An 18,385-nucleotide genomic window follows, 5' to 3' on the forward strand; every position below is an offset into this window, starting at 1 on the left:
GTGTTTGTTCACTCCTAATATTGCGATTAACTTTTCGATTAATTATTATTGCACATAAACAAACAATGTCAACATAACTATAAAAGCCGTTCGAATTATTTTTTACTTAAATAAGCGTCAAGTCGCATCTAATCGTATCGTCTCGTGTCCATAGTGAGTCATGCTATGTCGAGTTAACTTGAACATTTTTAGTTAGTTTTTTTTTTTTTATAAATGAAACAACTGTTTGCTATAACTTTCTAATAATATTTATTTTATTCTGGTTATACATTTTAAATTTTATGCGCCATTATATTAGACATGTTACATTCAAAATTTAGATAATATATTTTAAACGTTAATAATGAATCTACGTAAAGTATCTACTAGTTAGATATGTGATTTTCTTTAACATGATTAAATACGGTATTATTATAAATAACTTTAATAAAATGTATTTAAATTTGAAACGATTTAGTAATCTACGAATAGAATAATTTGTTAAAAAAAAACTATTTTGTAATAATTATAGTTAAAGATGATACTTTTATTTAAGTTGTGTAATTATTAAGCGAAAGAGCGTGGGGTATTTGATTATAGTATTAAATATCACCACACTTTCTACAAAAGAGCTACTAATATGATAGTTGTAATATGATTCAGAAACCAGCAATTTATTTTGTTACATCAGGGCGAGGAGATAATCCACGATCAGAATTCGGTGAGCTACCGCCCGAAGTGCTTTGTGGGCTTCTCTCATTTACCTGTAAAATACAAGAAAATATGTTATTTCTATAGAAAAGTAATTCGTCACGATTACAAATGACTACTGTTTTCAGAGGGCATGTTCCTCAAAAATTTTGTCCTATAAATTGTTGAACCTTCAATAGTCCTCGTCTTCTATTGACCTTAGTCCATCATGCTACTTTAATGCGGGTTGGTGGTGGATAAAGTCCACGACGATTAATTGTTGTTTTGCTAAGCTCGAAGCCGTAATTTTCGGTTAATAATAATGTGTTCTAACCACTGAATCGTCTTAGCTATAAATAAATAAAAATAAAAGAAATGATGACGTAATCAAGTCAGCTACTGATGACGATATTCAATGCATTTGCTCCATTAATTGAGAACCATCGCATATATACCGCGTTCAATGGCGTCATTCAGCAGTATAATAATTACCAATGGGATCTTTTTAATGTCACGTAGAAAAGGTAGGTATTTTAATAATATATAATGTAAGAACATTGAATTTGAAATAATCACTTTGTTTATGTTGTACTTTCTTTTTTCCTTTTTTGATTTTTATAGTATATCAATAATAACATCTAGTTACTTTAGGTAACAATAGTGACACTCCATCCAATTTAACCTTTTAACTAAAATAGGTGTCAATGCTATCCTTGATACTCGGGTCAAGAATATCTGGAAATATAGTTTTGAAATAGTGGGCAAATAGAACAGGCGATTTCGCTATTGGCATCTTGCCAACTTTGACGAAACTCAGACGGCATGAAAGCAGATTGTGGGTTCAATAGGCAAGATCACTGAAGTATGTTCCATCCAAGTTATTTACTCATAAGGCGGTTATTCACATCAATGAAAGTGAATGAGCTTATAAACCTTTTTATTGCTCTCTCGTAAATGGTAATAAATTTTACTTTTGACATAAAAGAAAAACGTTTTTTAACATCAGTTATAAGATTAAAGCTTTATAAATAGAAAACAAATGTTATGCCTTGTAAATAATTAATATTATAAATGCGAAAGTAGTAGTTTGTTTTTAACGCCTTCACGTCTTAACTATTCAACCGATTATAATGAAAGTTTGCAGACACGCTGTCATGGGAACGTAATAGTACATAGGATAACTAAGCTATGTATAATTTGAACTATGTAACTTTGAAAATATATTTTTTTTGTTGTAATCATAAAACAATCATTGGATTTAGTTGAAACTTTTCACAATTGTTACGTGTCTCAACAATATAAACTGTAAGAGAGTCGAATCGGATACTTGCATATGGACAAAGATAAATCAAAGGCATTATAAGCATGTAAATAAGCAAAATAGCTCTCATTTTGAGATCTCCTAAACTATCCGCCCGTTTGACTTGAAATTTGTCACATTTATTCCTTCCCCGACGTAGACGCTCAATAAAAACGGATTTTACGCAAGTCCTGTCCAAAAAGACATTTTTCTTCTTATCTACCCGAGCGAAGCCGGGACGATGTATAAAATGTTACAAATAATCTTTTAATGCGTCCAAAAATACATTTGAAATAATTAGTACTTCACGATGATGTCATCTTAAAAAAATCCTACATATTCGCAATGATTGCCAGGAATTCCTACAACATTGTATTTAATAGACTTCATGTATTGTGAAATTTAGTGTAAAAGCTAGCGTCATGCTACAAGGTTTCAAATTGAGCTATATTCAAATACATATAAAGTAAGAACAATGTAATAATTTGTAGATATATAAATATGTTGAGAATAATTAAGAATGCAATAATATCGCTAACGAGCGAATAGTTTAACAGTACTACTTTAAGTAACAGACAATCCTAGACCGTGTCGATACTTAACACCAAGCAAGTCAACGATCGAACGCTGGCCTATTAAGGGTAAAATAAAACATAGACTAATTACTACGTACCTTAAATATTTGACACCGTTGAGTGAATCCATCTTAAATTCACGTGTGCATCACATTACTTTGATATAGTTTATTAAGAGCTTGTTTTTTTTTATTTAAGTTCCGATATTAGATTAGATTTTATAGATTACAGGATAAATATTGATTTATGGCTCTTTAAATACCTAGTATAAAACCTTTCTAAACTGATTGGATTAAACTCTGGAGCTCTGCTTATGATACAAAATATGTGTTATTTTGTATGTAGAATAAAGCAATATATCATAATAAAGCAATTATCTAATGTTCCCTATTTTATTAAAGACAGCGCAATACATATTTTTTATGATATAGTTAGGCAGACGAGTATATGGGCCACCTGATGGTAAGTGGTCACCAACTCCCATAGACATGTTACCCATCGCTTACATATCCAATGCGCTATCAACCTTGGGAACTAAGATTTTATGTCCCTTGTGCCTGTAATTACACTGGCTCACTCACCCTTCAAACCGGAACACAACAATAACAAGTACTGCTGTTTTGCGGTAAAATATCTGATGAGTGGGTGGTACCTACCCAGACGAGCTTGCACAAAGCCCTACCACCAGTAAATTTTTAAGTTAAATTAAATTATATTTATCTAATTATATTTACCTATTAAAACGAAATGATCGATTAACAGTAGAACCACTAGTAATTACAGATGAAAGACTTAAGGCGAGGTAGCTCCCTTCGGCTTTATAACTTACTTGTAGTTGGGAATGCATTCAAGCTAACTATAATAAACGCTCTATTGAACTTTAAGGAGTTTAATTAAACGGAGACGTTTCAGTCGATTTCGAACTTAAGTCCCTTGATCGAATTGAACTTTGATAAAGTGCATCCATTGGACTTTATTAGCAGTATAAAATGTTAATTACTCTATTAATATATAGTGATAAATTTTTATGGTAATCATTAGTGGTTATCAACTTTTAAATGTATTTTTTTTTTACGATTGATATATTCTTTTAAATAGCCGAGATGGCCTAGTGGTAAGAACGCGTGAATCTTAACCGATGATCGTGGGTTCAAACCCGGGCAAGCACCACTGAATTTTCATGTGCTTAATTTGTGTTTATAATTCATCTCGTGCTTAACGGTGAAAGAAAACATCGTGAGGAAACCTGCATGTGTCTAATTTCGTTGAAATTCTGCCACATGTGTATTCTACCAACCCGCATTGGAGCAGCGTGGTGGAATAAGCTCCAAACCTTCTCCTCAAAAGGGAGAGGAGGCCTTAGCCCAGCAGTGGGACATTAACAGGCTGTTACTGTTTAAACAAAACATCGTTTCCCTTAAAAAATAGCACTGTACTATATGGGCGTATAGATCGATTAACGAATTTTTATATCTCACTGATTAAAAAATATATAATATTAAAAAAAAACGTGTTTACACGTTTTATGTTTTATGGTTTAGGTTTCGTGACAGTTGTGAGGTTTGAACTCACTTCGCCAACCTGTAAAAAGCTGCATAATTATCTAGGTCTAGTGATTGCGTAATAGATAATAAAATTATGACTGAATGAATGATATGTAATATATGTGATTAAAGTGGGCTGGTACCTATAATACAGGCATTAAGTTGAATACTTTATGAACAGATGACCGAGTTTAAGTATTTATATACATATAAATGTACATCGGAGGTACCTTAAAACCAACAACAGCTTAGTTAAAAAGAAAAGACGTGCGTTAACTTCAAGCCGCCATTTGCTTGGTGAACAAAAAGGTAAAGTAATTAATTAATTATTGGCACGAGTTGTGACGTTTAGAATGTGTTCTATTGTATTATTTGGATTTTAAGGAGTTATTGAGTGAGTAATTTACTTAGGGAAAGTCAGCACGAGGGTCTTAAATTTTCAATTATTTAAATAAACCTATGAATAAAATACGCAGGACGTGTTTTACTATGCTTTACGCATTTATGAAGATAGTTATATGTCCTTAACACTGTACTGTATGGGCGAAATCAATTGTGGTTGTTAAAAACATACTCGGGATAAAATTCTTATTTTACTCGTCCAAAGTCAGGACGAGCAGCTAGTTGATAATAAAAACGAATGGAAGGTATAAAAGTAAATTAACTTTAAGTGTCCCACCGCTGGCTAAGAACTCCTCTCCTTTTTGAGGCAAAGGTTTGTAGATAATTCCACCACGCTGCTGCAACACGCGTTGGTGGAATAAGCAGGTGACATGCATCCAACACAATAAGGATCCTTCAAGATGTATTTTTGCACCGATTATAAGCACATATTAAAGTGGCTTGAAACCGCAATCTTTTGTTAAGATTGACGCGATGAACCATCTCGAATCGAATGCGTATGATAGTTCGAACAATAAGTTAAAAAAAATAAAATATAAGGAGCCAAATTAGCTTTGACGGTGAAAAAATACTATGACAAAATTAAGACTTGAAGCAATTTTTATAATTCGTTATAAAAAAAAAATTATTGAAATGTATACCTGAAGTCCAGTATGCAGCATATTGGCGATGGTCTCAACATCAAGAGTGGAGTCTTGAGCGGAAATCTTCTTAATAGCGGAAGACACGATACATATATCTCCCCTCAGCTCACGAACAAGTGCGGTTATTTTCTGAGCATTACTCAATATTTCAACGCTCTGGGTATATGGGTTGTAACGAACTCCAAAAGGTCGTTGAATACTGTCCGCGTAGGCCCTGAAGAAATCGTATAATATTGTTATTTTAGTCAACTCTGTTGTAATCAAAGAAGTCGGCATTGGCAGCCAAGGTCTTAAGGTTATTCTCCAACCATGACGCTACATTTTCCAGACAAGTTGACTTGTAATTAGTGAATATAGATTAGATGACTTTATTTCTAACTAGTTCGTGTAATACAATGTATATAAATATTGTCATAGGAGCCACAATTTAAAAAATATTATTTACCTTAGAATAATATGTATAAAATATTTTTGTGTCGATGTTATATGAGGTAAAAATCACCTGTAACATCACACCAATATCGTCCAATAAAGTCGCGAGCCAAGCGTTGCTTAAAATATGAGAAAATTGGTAACTGTATCGCCCATAGTAGACCTACCTTGAATCCGCTTGTAAAAATATAACGCTAGGCCTGCTACTTTCCCCTTCAGAGACAAGTTCATTGCCTTTGCTCCAGACAGTTCTTTGAAATCTATTATAAACTTGAAAAAACTCGAGATAGACTTTATATTGGAAATTCCAGTATCAAAAAATAATAAGAGTATTTATATCAACGAAAACAAAATCCAAACAAAAATATTTTTCATGAAGCCGTATTCAATTTGAAAATGTAATGTAAAAATTGGCACCAACTGATAAATATAGTTATTTTCTTCCGTGGTATTGAAATACCACGTTAATAATAGCACTATTGTTCGATTAAAAAAAATAGTTCATTCAGTTCTAAAAACAAATTGAATTGGAACTAAGATAATCTAGTTCTACATTCCTGTTCTTATTAATTTCTAGTACAGCATCGTTTCACTTTATTTTATTTAATTAAAAAATTGTCAAATATTTTTAACGTTAGTTAAGTAAATTTAAAAAAACAGAGATTTTAAACCTTACCTCGTAGCATTATTTTGATATTCTTAAAAGTATGTTATTTTAAGTGTTATTATTAGTGTGTTGCGAGTAAAAATATAATTTTGGTACACATTAGTAACAGACCTCATTTTCTCCTTTGCTTCTTCGAAGGAGTCCGTGTAATAATACGCGTTCTGATAAGATGTGATGATGCACTCTTCGTTTACGGTGACATCAGGGTCGAATCTCTTTATTTTGTCAGGAGTGTTAAGGGCATGTTGCAGCTCAGCCACAGAGGAGAGCAGACCAGCACCGTATACCCGAAAGCTTCCATCACTTTGACGGCACAGACCGAATTCAACCGTGAAGAAATAAAGCTAAAATATAACGTTATTAATAATAATAATCTCTCAATATAGACAGACAGATTTTGCTTAATATATTAACAGTCCACAGCTTCGCTAGTGTGGAATTCTGTTTGACACGGTAATCCTTCGAAATCTGCCAATTGAACGAACATAATGCCTATTTGAATTATACATGTAAAATATTTAAATCATTTGGTAGCAGTGGTGGTCTCAAATAAAAACATCGGTCAAAAAAATAGACAACCAAAAATTCAAAAAATATTGTTTTGGTTTTGTTAACTCGTATAATTATAGCCATATTAACTTAAAACGAGGTCGTTACTTTGAAATCACAAACAGACACTGCAATTAAAAGTGTCCAAGCAATATTTTATTAATTCCTTTAATAATTTTAAGTTAAATTTATTGTTAAAAATTTAATCGTCTTTATTTTTTTTATTTTGTGGAATAATATGAGTATTAAAATTGGATATTCATCTAAATACCTACTTTGCTTATTTGTGTTGGAGTGGATTATTTAACGATGTCTTTTTTTTTGGTAAATATCAAATAACTCCCCATTTGGGTGACACTAATTTATCACAATGAACAATAACGACATAAAGTACGTCGAGCGATAACAACTGAAACAGTTGTAAATTATTGGAAGTAGTTTGTATTTTGTAACATTATAACTGGAAAAGCTGTAAAATATTTCTATTGGTAGTTTGTGTTGCGTAAACATCATTTAGACTTTCAAAAGCAAGATCGCCTCTTGTGAGCTGTTACTACTTTACGAGTAATTTGTTAGGATTGCTGCAGGCTTGAAATAATTTATTTTTTCTTACAAAATATCTAAAGATAGATAAGAAGTACTTAGATAATATTTTATACCTTTTAATAGTTGTTCCAATATATCTCATATAAAAATCATTAATTCTTACTTGTTCCAAGACTGTATAGTTAACAATAAAAGAGCTATGCTAGTGTTCCTTGCATGTTTATATCGGTATGCAATTTGCTATATAAATTAGTGGAAAAGATATACAAATGAGTTTTTTCCGGTCCTTGTTTGAAGAATCTACTGATTTAATAATGTATCCTGATGATTCAGAACTAGTATAAGACTTATATGAGTCGACTTGAATAAAGGTTATTTTGATGTTTAAATTTTATTATAATTGTATCTTCATAAACTTATTGTCCGTGCCTTTGGGGCATCATATCTTTAATTTATATTAATGTTATTTTTGCATGTTTTCGTGGAGCCTTTATTCCTTAGCCAGTCTGAATCTCTCTAATATACATCGCAGTTTTTATATTTAAAACGATTAAGTAAGTTTAGGAGCTAATATAAATTTTAATTAAGCCTTTACTATCAAAGTTTCATAAGGCCAGATATATAAGTTGGTACTTTAATCAGTTGATAATAAAACAAAAGTTTACGGCGTTAACTTTCAAGGAGATATTAAAGAGGAGTTGATTTCAGTTCGTTATAAGCGATGAAATTTCAATTAAAACTAACCGAAAGACGTTAACTCAACGATTACTCGTAAATGAAATATTTCGCTGTATTTTTATTTTTTTTATATTAAGTTATTTGTCATACACTTTTTATTATTACATCGCATAACTGACAAGAATCGCTTAATGGAGATGAATATGAATTACGCTGTTATTTTAAATTGACATACATTTCTTTTTAATTAATTGCATATTTTTATGTCTTACTACGGCTTTTTTATAATTTAAAATACATCATCAATAATTTATTCAGACATTTTGCTCCGACAAATACTATGTCATTCCGACGAAAAATTTTGGCGATTTGACCCTAAAATGTTTGTCTAATAATTTTTAGTGCCAAAAATTTTATATTTACAAACTCTTCGTATCGAGATCTTACCGTTGCCAATTTATCAATATCTTCATCTGTAGCTCCAAGTGATGCCAAGCCAAGTTCTTGAGAGAACTGTGCAAAGCTGGGATTGGCAAGCAGCGGCATGTGTCCCAAGAGCTCATGACAGCAATCACTACAAATTATTATAAGACATTATAATATTATTCAGGAGCTCCTCAACTTGTATGGAATTTATCAATGTCATGAAATTGAGATAGATAACTATCTAGCAGTTGGTGATCATCTCGAATAAACTCCATACTCATCTGGTGTAATTTTCGCTTCAAATTTTGTAAAATAATGTTTCTAAGGTACTCGTAATTTAAATCAAGTTATAGTTAGAAAAAAATATCTTCTTTCCCATATCAAATAATTATTTAATGACTATTATAAAAATTGTATACAATTCAAAATTATGTAAATCATCTGTTACTAATTCCTTCCCTATACAAATAAAATATACTACTATACGTATACGTTTATTTAAAAATATTAAAATACAATCAATATCAAGTAATATTTTCACCGATACTAAATGCGAATACCTCTTACGTTCAAATTGTATTTCTTTCTGTGCCTTAGGGCTTCTTGTAAAATATTTTAATAGTTCCGAATATTCTTCCTCAAATTCAAAAACTTAAATTGTTTTTTTTTTGTATTTGTTAATTAGTAATTTATAAAAAAATATTTAAATATGAATTTATCCATTTTTAACATGAACATAATTATTGTGACATTTATAATTAAGATAAACTTATTCAAAAATTTCACAAAAATAAGATTAAAACAGCTATTTTCGTTATGAATAAATTCTACTACACAAATGGTAAGTTATATTTCGTTTAAATAACTTACGGCTCCGGTGTGTAGAAAGGGTCGGACGAATGACGAATATACTGAGTGCAATGGAACACCCTAAAAGCCAGACCGGATAGAAAGTCTCTCGGGGATAAATATCCAGCGACAGGGCGAAGTTGGAATCCAGTCTTGCGTTTTAAGAACACACTTACATCTTCCAACTGCAATAATGAATATATATATCTCGTGCTTGACGTGATAGAAGATAAACATTGTTTATTCAAAAACTTTTGATTTGAATTCTATATCATAATCCATAGAAATTCATCGTCAGTTTTTAATCAATTCAATCATCTTAAATCAATATTTAAAAAATAGGTACTTAGGTAAATTAATTGTTTTAAATGTAAAACTACCATCGGCTCGAAATGTAGTTTTCAACGGTGACTTTGTGTTAAATTTATTCTGATGTATTTTTTAAAATATTCTTCCAGTTTATATGTTGTTCGGATTTTATAAGGATTTAAATTAACTACTAAATGTTGAATGATAATGAACTGCGATTGTTAAAAATATTTGAACAATCGCAATCAAGAATATTAAAAATATTTAATCAGCGACATCTAATGGCATTTTTCTCAAGCAACGTTGTAATTAAGGCAGCTTAATGTACAAGTCACGCCATCTATCGTTATTTGACTATACTTCTACTTATCACACTCACAAATACAAGTTTATATAATAAGGGATTTTCCAGTGTTGATGACATAATACGCATTATATATAGTTCGGTTGTTTTAATTGCGGCAAAAATGCAAAAATGTAGATTAAATGTGCTCGTCACGTGTTGCTCAACAAATAATTATGTAACATCAACATTTGATGAATATTGATTCCATAAAAATATTCATCAGGTCTTTCCATAAAAATATTCATTGTCTGTGACACACTGTGTTTAATTTAAATCCATGATTATATTACAATACATTTTAAATAAATGCATGTATTTATCTATTGAAACAAATGAATTAAAGTACAAAATTTATTTCTTACCTGAGGTAAATTATCTTCCCTGTATCCACAATATTTGACCAGCTGAGGCCAGTTCTCCAGATATTCCTCACAGGCATGTTTCTGGTAGAGTTTATGAAGTTCCCTGAACACAATGCCCCTGGAATTAAAAAAGAATTTCACTAGCTTCACGCAATTTATGATATATAATTAAACAAGCGAAAGAACCAATTTAAGGTTACTATAAATGAAAGTACCTAACTATCTGTGAGAACTAACTGTTTGTAATACCTCCTAACAAACGATTTTTTCCTAGGGAGACATACAAAGGGCCAAATGGCGGTTAAACAACAAAGAAACAATAAGTGGTTACCACCAGCCATATGCATTGACACTGTACAGTACAGTGACAGCCTGTTAATGTCCCACTGCTGAGCTAAGGCCTCCTCTCCCTTCTGAGGAGAAGGCTTGGAGCTTATTCATCCACGCTGCTCCAATGCGGGTTGGTAGAATACACATGTGGCATAATTTCAATGAAATTAGACACATGCAGGTTTCCTCACGATGTTTTCCTTCACCGTCAAGCACGAGATGAATTATAATCACAAATTAAACACATGAAAATTCAGTGGCGCTTGCCCGGATTTGAACCCACGATCGTCGGTTAAGATTCACGCGTTCTAGCCACTAGGCCATCCCGGCTTCACTTTCATTCATTGACATTTATTTTTTCATTGACACTGTAAGAAATATTAACCATCCTTTACATCGTCAATGCGTCACCAACCTTGGGAACTAAGATGTCTTATCCCGTGTGCCTGTAATTATATTGACTAGCTCACTTTTTAAACCAGAACACAAAAATATTTGTAAATATTAACGTCTGGCGGTAGAATGTGTGATGAGCAAGTGCAAAACGTGTGACTAGATCGGCTTGCAGAAAGTCCTACCACGAATTATTTTTTTATTTGAATCAGCCAATATAGCCTTTGTCCATCCTGAATGTTCATTCTAAATATTGGTGAAAGAATTAAAATCGGTAGCTCTGGACATTAATCCCTACATCCAAACGGACAAATTATTTTTCTTTACAATTTAATATATCGTGTGAGACTTTGTCTAAGGTGGCGAAAATTTCGAAATATGAATAAGGTAACCTCGAGTTGTAGTCGAATAGTCCTCTATTTCAAGTGTCAGCCTGTCTAGACGGAACGTATAGGTGCTTTGAGGATGGTGGAAGTTGCAAGATACACGATTGAGATTTTCACGAAAAATTTGATGTCATGAATAGTGAACAAATGATATAATTATATGGATACACTTTTTTTTTAAACAGACATTAATATAAATTAGAGTATTATTCAATTTAACTTTTACTTTTATCTGTAAGAAAGATATTAGTTACTTTTGTTTAAAAAACGTATATAAATTAACACATAAAACGTTACAATGTTTAATGACGAGCCGGTTGGCGTGGTTGGTGGATGCCTTTCACGCCGAAGATTGTTGGTTCGATTCCCACCCAGGACAGATATTTGTGTACATGAATATATCTGTTTGCCCTGAGTCTGGGTGTAATTATCTATATAAGTATGTATTTACAAATAAATAATTGTATATTTAGTATATCAGTTGTCTGATTTCCATAGTACAAGCTCTTTACGAGCTTAATTTGGGATCAGATGGCCGTGTGTGAAAAAAAATGTCCCAGGATATTATTATTATTATAATGTTTCAGGGTTCATATACGCATGCATATGCGTATGTATGTATGTATGTATGTATCTGAATAGATTTGGAAGTATGGTGTATAGTTGGAATCATTACATCGCCAAATAACACTGGCATAAATTAATTCATTAAAGGCAGTCGTGTTTTATTTAATTTTTAATTTTATTTTGTACGACATATTCCATTATCTTAAAAGTATGTGTATTAATGAGTTGAAGTTTATTAAGCTGCAGTTATATTATTAACTGACATTAACAGAATTGGTTTTATCGTTTACATTTTTTTAGTTTGATACCATTTTATAGATTTAAATATTTTGTTTAAAAGAAACATGAATAAATAAGGCAGTTTACTCAACATAAGATTATAATAATAATATGGACGATAAAAAGCGCGGAGTTAGTATTTGTTGATTTTCAAGTAGGATTATGCTTATATAAAATTATTTGTATTTAGCAACAGCCTGTGAATGTCCCACTGCTGGGCTAAGGCCTCCCCACCCTTTTTGAGGAGAAGGTATGGGAGCTTATTCCACCACGCTGCTCCAATGCGGATTGGTGGAATACACGCGTGGCAGAATTTAAGTGAAATTAGACACATGCAGGTTTTCTCACGATGCTTTCCTTCACCGTCAAGCACGAGATTAATTATAAACACAAATTAAGCACATGAAAATTCAGTGGTGCTTGCCCGGGCTTGAACCCACGATCATCGGTTAAGATTCACGCGTTCTTACCACTGGGCTATCTCAGCGTATTTTACTTTGTAATTGTATTTAACTATGTAATTTAATTGATGTAAAAGGAAAACTAATTCGTTTCTGGCCGGTTCATCGAAATCGAGTCGAATTTACATTTCGAAACGCTGATAGCGCATAGAAAAATATACTGAGTGAATAGAAAGCTATCTAAGCTAATATGTAGTAATTATATTTATGTTTATATTTTTTGATACAAAATTTAGATGATATATTAAATATATAAATATATTTTTATATTAAATGCAATTTGATCCAAGATCCTTGCCTAAGATTGAAATCTGCTTACTGTACTACACACGTATAGTTTCTTGAAATTGAATTTCAAAGTGTATCGAGAACATTGCTCATCTCAGTTTGCAACAAGTCTTGCCAGATTATTATAAGTTTGACAGAAACTTCTGTTAATGATTATCGAGTGAATAATGTTGCTTATTCAGATAATAAGAAAAGTGCCATAGCATAAGGTATGCTAAGAAAAACACTAAGAAATGTAAAATAATAAAACAACGCACACTTCAAACCGGAACACAACAATAGCAAGTGCTGTTTTGCGGTAGAACATCTGATGAGTCGGTGGTAGCAATCCAGTTGAGCTTGCACACCAGCTACCGACAGTTATGTATATGTGTTATGTAATACTTGTAATTGACGTGTCTATTAGATATTATATTATTATTACATTAGTTATTTTTTAATTGTTTGTTTTCTAAATTTTACTTCCTTAGGGGATGATTTTTTGTAAAATACGGCATCAACTGTCTTTAACTTGAATAAATAGATGCCTAAAGATTCTCCGATTTACAACGTCATAAAAACGCTTATTTTTAAAAACTTCCATCCCAAAAACACATTTTCTTAGACGATGAAATTTCAAAACGCTTTAAGAACACTCTTTTCCTCATAAACAGTATCCTAAGCACCGATTTCCGTATTTCTAACACGATGAATGACAGTTATACACGATTTCGTCTCCCATTTAACCCTCTTAAAAAATAAATTTTGAAAAATCCTTTCTTAGTGGTCATCTCCGATCCACAAGGAATTTCTGTGCAAAATTGCATCCTATTACACTCAGCGGTTAAGGCTATGCTCGGTTTGTTGCCAGTTACCTATAGTGTATAGTCACATAAGAAAATTATTTAGCAGATAAATACGTTTCTATAAAGTGTAAAAACAAACACAAAAAAGTACTTTAATCAACCCGACTAAAATGGATTGCTGTTTCTATTCGATTCGTCCTGATGGATTTCTATTTTTGGACGTATTCGTATTTTCACTAATCGAGTGTTTTATTTTAAATTTCAAAAAAGGGACAAATAAACTTTTTAAATATAATATTATGTATTATATTCTAATATTGGCATTCATACTGGTGGTAGGGCTTTGTGCAAGCTCGTCTGGGTAGGTACCACCCACTCATCAGATATTCTACCGCAAAACAGCAATACTTGATATTGTTGTGTTCCGGTTTGAAGGGTGAGTGAGCCAGTGTAATTACAGGCACAAGGGACATAAAATCTTAGTTCCCAAGGTTGGTGGCGCATTGGCTATAAGCGATGGTTGACATTTCTTACAATGCCAATGTCTAAGGGCGTTTGATGACCACTTACCATCAGGTGGCCCATATGCTCGTCCACCTTCCTATTCTATAAAAAAAAATATTATGTATTACTTCATTTACTTGCGTTGTATTCTTGAAACAGCGTATTGCTATTATTAAAAACTAAATTTAGGAATGCTTGAAGCTTATTCCAGCACGCTGCTCAAATACAGGTTACTACAATACAAGTTATACATATGTAGCAGGCATAGTATACACTTGTGGCAAAATTATATCTGAGACATGTGGACATTTCTTACAAATAAATGACTTGACTTTTTTTTGTAATGCCTTATTAATTCATTTACTTGCGTTGTATTCGTGAAACAGCGTATTGCTATTATTAAAAACTAAATTTAGGAATGCTTGAAGCTTATTCCAGCACGCTGCTCTAATACAGGTTACTACAATACAAGTTATACATATGTAGCAGGCATAGTATACACATGTGGGAAAATTATATCTGAGACATGTGGACATTTCTTACAAATAAATGACTTGACTTTTTTTTGTAATGCCTTATTAATTCATTTACTTGCGTTGTATTCGTGAAACAGCGTATTGCTATTATTAAAAACTAAATTTAGGAATGCTTGAAGCTTATTCCAGCACGCTGCTCCAATACAGGTTACTACAATACAAGTTATACATATGTGGCAGGCATAGTATACACATGTGGCAAAATTATATCTGAGACATGTGGACATTTCTTACAAATAAATGACGTGACTTTTTTTTGTAATGCCTTACTGGAAATAGCTTTTTTCAGAATATGTATCGGATTTTATACAAAGTTCTACAGTAAGTAGCTACGCTTTCCAGTTTCACCCGCTTTAAATTTTATACTATGATACATATAAAGTAAGCTCATGAAAATTTAGTGGTTACTTTTGGCCTGCACTTAAGACTTACGTGTGGTTAGACCACAAGACCAGCTAGGCCCTTAATTGTGTATATTTACCTAAACCTTACCATACTATACTTTTAATTAAAATATTTGATTCTTAACGGTTAATAATTTAATACAAATGTTTATTCCTTAATTAACATCGACATGGTCCCGTTTTTATTAATGTTTAGTTACTATACCAAAATTAATTTTATTTTAGTCATATTTTAGCAATTTGTTAATTAACGGTTACAATAAAAAAAATAGATTTTTATAGGGTTATAAAAGAATTTCTAAAATTTTTCTAAAAAAAAATGTTTTTATGTTTTTCACCAGTAAAGGCAGCATTCATAAGAAACGCATTCGTTCGACCGTTTTTTCCAACTTAAGTTGCAGGATTAGTATCCACGATAAGATTTTTTTTAAAGATTATATATGATATGATAACGATATAATGGTTTAAGTATTGGTAAAAGTACTTTTAAAATGATGACTACTTACGGAGATTATCTCTATAATAATACTACAACTTTAATACCGTCATATTTCAAGTATTTGCATATTGATTAATTCACAAAGTTATATTGAAAAATAAAATAATTTGAAATATGAGAGGTCTTATATTTTATATTTTTTAAATTCAAGTTAAATAATTGAATAGGAAACAACTTCGGGGATTTAATTTACATTTTTTTAGGATAATTTATATACTTACTTCTGTTCTTAAGGTGTTTTTATAGACTTTCCAATTACATTGATATTTAAATAACTGATTATTATGTCAAGTAAAATGTTATTTGTTTAATAATTACGTAAGGATATTTTCAAAAGCAAACGTTTGTTTGATAATCGTGTTTCACTATTTACATGATGGTTCGATTTTAATTTTAGTTGACTAACATTATAACATTTTATAAAATTACATAAAATTCAATAAGAAAATTGATCGATATTATAAAACTTTTATTGAATCGATATTTATTTTTTCAATTTGGTACAGTAAAGGCGTGTCAAATTGGTTTCGAGTTCAATCGACTAAAATGGGTCTTGTATTAATTATAAAAGCAAAGATTTTTGTCTTACCATGTTTTAATCTCAGTTTCAGAATATTGTACCTTCGGGATAGGCTGCCCACTATTTAAAACAAAAATAAAAAAAACATTAAAATTCAAATCATCACAAATAATTAAGAACATATTTTAGCTATTCTATTTTTGTGATCCAATAAAAACATTTTCATAAATAGTGGTGACCAGATACCATCGCTTTACTCGCTTTACCCTTTTTCTCAAGCAATAATAATAAGAAATAAAAAAAACCTTTACAGTTTTGATAGTATGATGAACATTTTTATGAGATCAATCGCAATTTGTAGTAATATTATTAATCATACTTACTATTTATAATTATTAGCAATAGCAGCGAAATGCTCCCGTCGCTTGCGATAAATTGGATCCTTGAAGCCAGGGTGATCAGCGTCAAGCTCCGAACCGTACATAAGAACATTTTGGGCACGATCTAAATCAGAAATCTTACGGGGAAACCACGCCATTTCACCAAAATCTAAAAACATATCACACAATCATTTCTGAACAAAAACTTTATTACCAGCTAGCTCTCTTGTAAATCGCCAGAAGTAAAGGAAAGAAAATAAATAGTTTATATGTAATTGCGTGCTTATGAGTTCCTTATTATTAAGAAAAAAGTTCATGACGATATACTCGCATAGTATTGTAGAAATTATGCTTCCAACTAATATAACGTTAATATGCCGATGATATAAAGATAATTCTATTGCGAAGCAACTGTTTCACTTATTTTAGTATGCAGTGTTACAACAAATTGGTTGCTGACAATAATGAATGATCAAATTGCATTACATTACCATAACTGTAAATTGCATCACGTAATTACCTTGTACTTAAAAAAACAAGTATGGAATAGATAGATTGCGTTGGGGAAATTGGGGCTTAAGTGACTGCGATTGGCGTCTTCAGCATTTTTATACTAAAGTTACTTTATTATAATTTGTGAAAGTTTATGATGTTTATGAATTTTTGTGTAATTGTAGATTTTTATTAATACCAATTACCAAATATTAATTATGATTTATTCATATTTGTGTGATTTTTTCGTGTATAGAACGATATGAAAATTGAAGTTCCAAGACAAATAAGTTAAATTTGTAATCGCAGGCAAAGCTCGAAAATTCTGAGTTTATTCTTAATTTATTATACCAAAGCTAGCCGCTGCAGATAATGGTGTTGGCGGTGGGAAGTCGTCACCAGTTTGAGAAGATACCACTTCAAAATCCTGGATTTCACGTTTTAGCATTCGCTTGAGCTGTTCCATTCTACGTGGGTCACATTCGACGTCCACCAGGATATCAGACTAGAAAGTAACCAATAAATTTTAAATATTCGCCCATGCAACCGCTGCCACATTTTGTCAACATGAATAAATTTGAAAACATTCAAGGAATAGTTCGATTTTAGAAAGTAAATATTAAGCATATTAAGAGCTAAAATAACGTAGTTAAAGTTATGAAAATCATAATAACAATAAAGCAATAAGATGAACACATATCAAGCACGTAACGTTCGCTGAAAATCAAACTCACAGCCGATATTTCCATTGTAGATTTTCTAGATTCAATATGAAGAACGTTGATACCGAGATCTTGGAAGACCGAAAGGACTCTAACCAAACCTCCAACTTGGTTCTTAACAGTGAATATTACTGAGATCCTCTCCCCTTCTTGCGGATGCTGTTGAGCTGCATGAAGTTCAGCCAACTTTGGGTGATGGGTTGACTCATTCTTGACTTGCCAATCAGAACCATTTCTATACAGCCACAAACCTAAAAGACCTTTTCCTGATCCACTCATTTTCTGTCTTTTTTTTAACTTTAAAAGTGTATTAAAAGTTTGAGTATATCGAATCAGTGGGTCTGTCTTGTATAATAGCAATATTTGTGTAAGTCGAAGTCACTGTGCACTGTCAGATACACACTGCGGGTTGCCCATTGCGTATCGCGCTATATAAAGAGAAGAGGCGCGGGAGATAGCCGGAGGGTGGGTATATTTGATTGGCTGAATCAACTGTTCAGTGTAACTTGGAAAATCTTTCATTCCATAAAGTCACGGGCAC

General features: G+C 31.8%; 1 protein-coding gene across 1 annotated transcript; it reads right to left on the reverse strand.

Annotated features, from left to right (window-relative positions):
* Window positions 1-599: 599 nt before the first annotated feature.
* On the reverse strand, window positions 600-18,159 carry LOC126780494 (tryptophan 5-hydroxylase 1). Its single transcript, XM_050505044.1, has 10 exons — window positions 17,857-18,159; window positions 17,474-17,627; window positions 16,634-16,799; window positions 16,320-16,370; window positions 10,299-10,416; window positions 9,303-9,466; window positions 8,454-8,580; window positions 6,345-6,577; window positions 5,132-5,348; window positions 600-743 (listed from the first exon to the last, which is right to left on the reverse strand). Exons 1-10 carry the CDS (start codon window positions 18,121-18,123, stop codon window positions 654-656), a joined length of 1,587 nt encoding a protein of 528 aa, XP_050361001.1. The 5' UTR covers window positions 18,124-18,159; the 3' UTR covers window positions 600-653.
* Window positions 18,160-18,385: the final 226 nt, after the last annotated feature.

Source organism: Nymphalis io, chromosome Z, assembly GCF_905147045.1.
Source record: "Nymphalis io chromosome Z, ilAglIoxx1.1, whole genome shotgun sequence".
Lineage (NCBI taxonomy): Eukaryota > Metazoa > Arthropoda > Insecta > Lepidoptera > Nymphalidae > Nymphalis > Nymphalis io.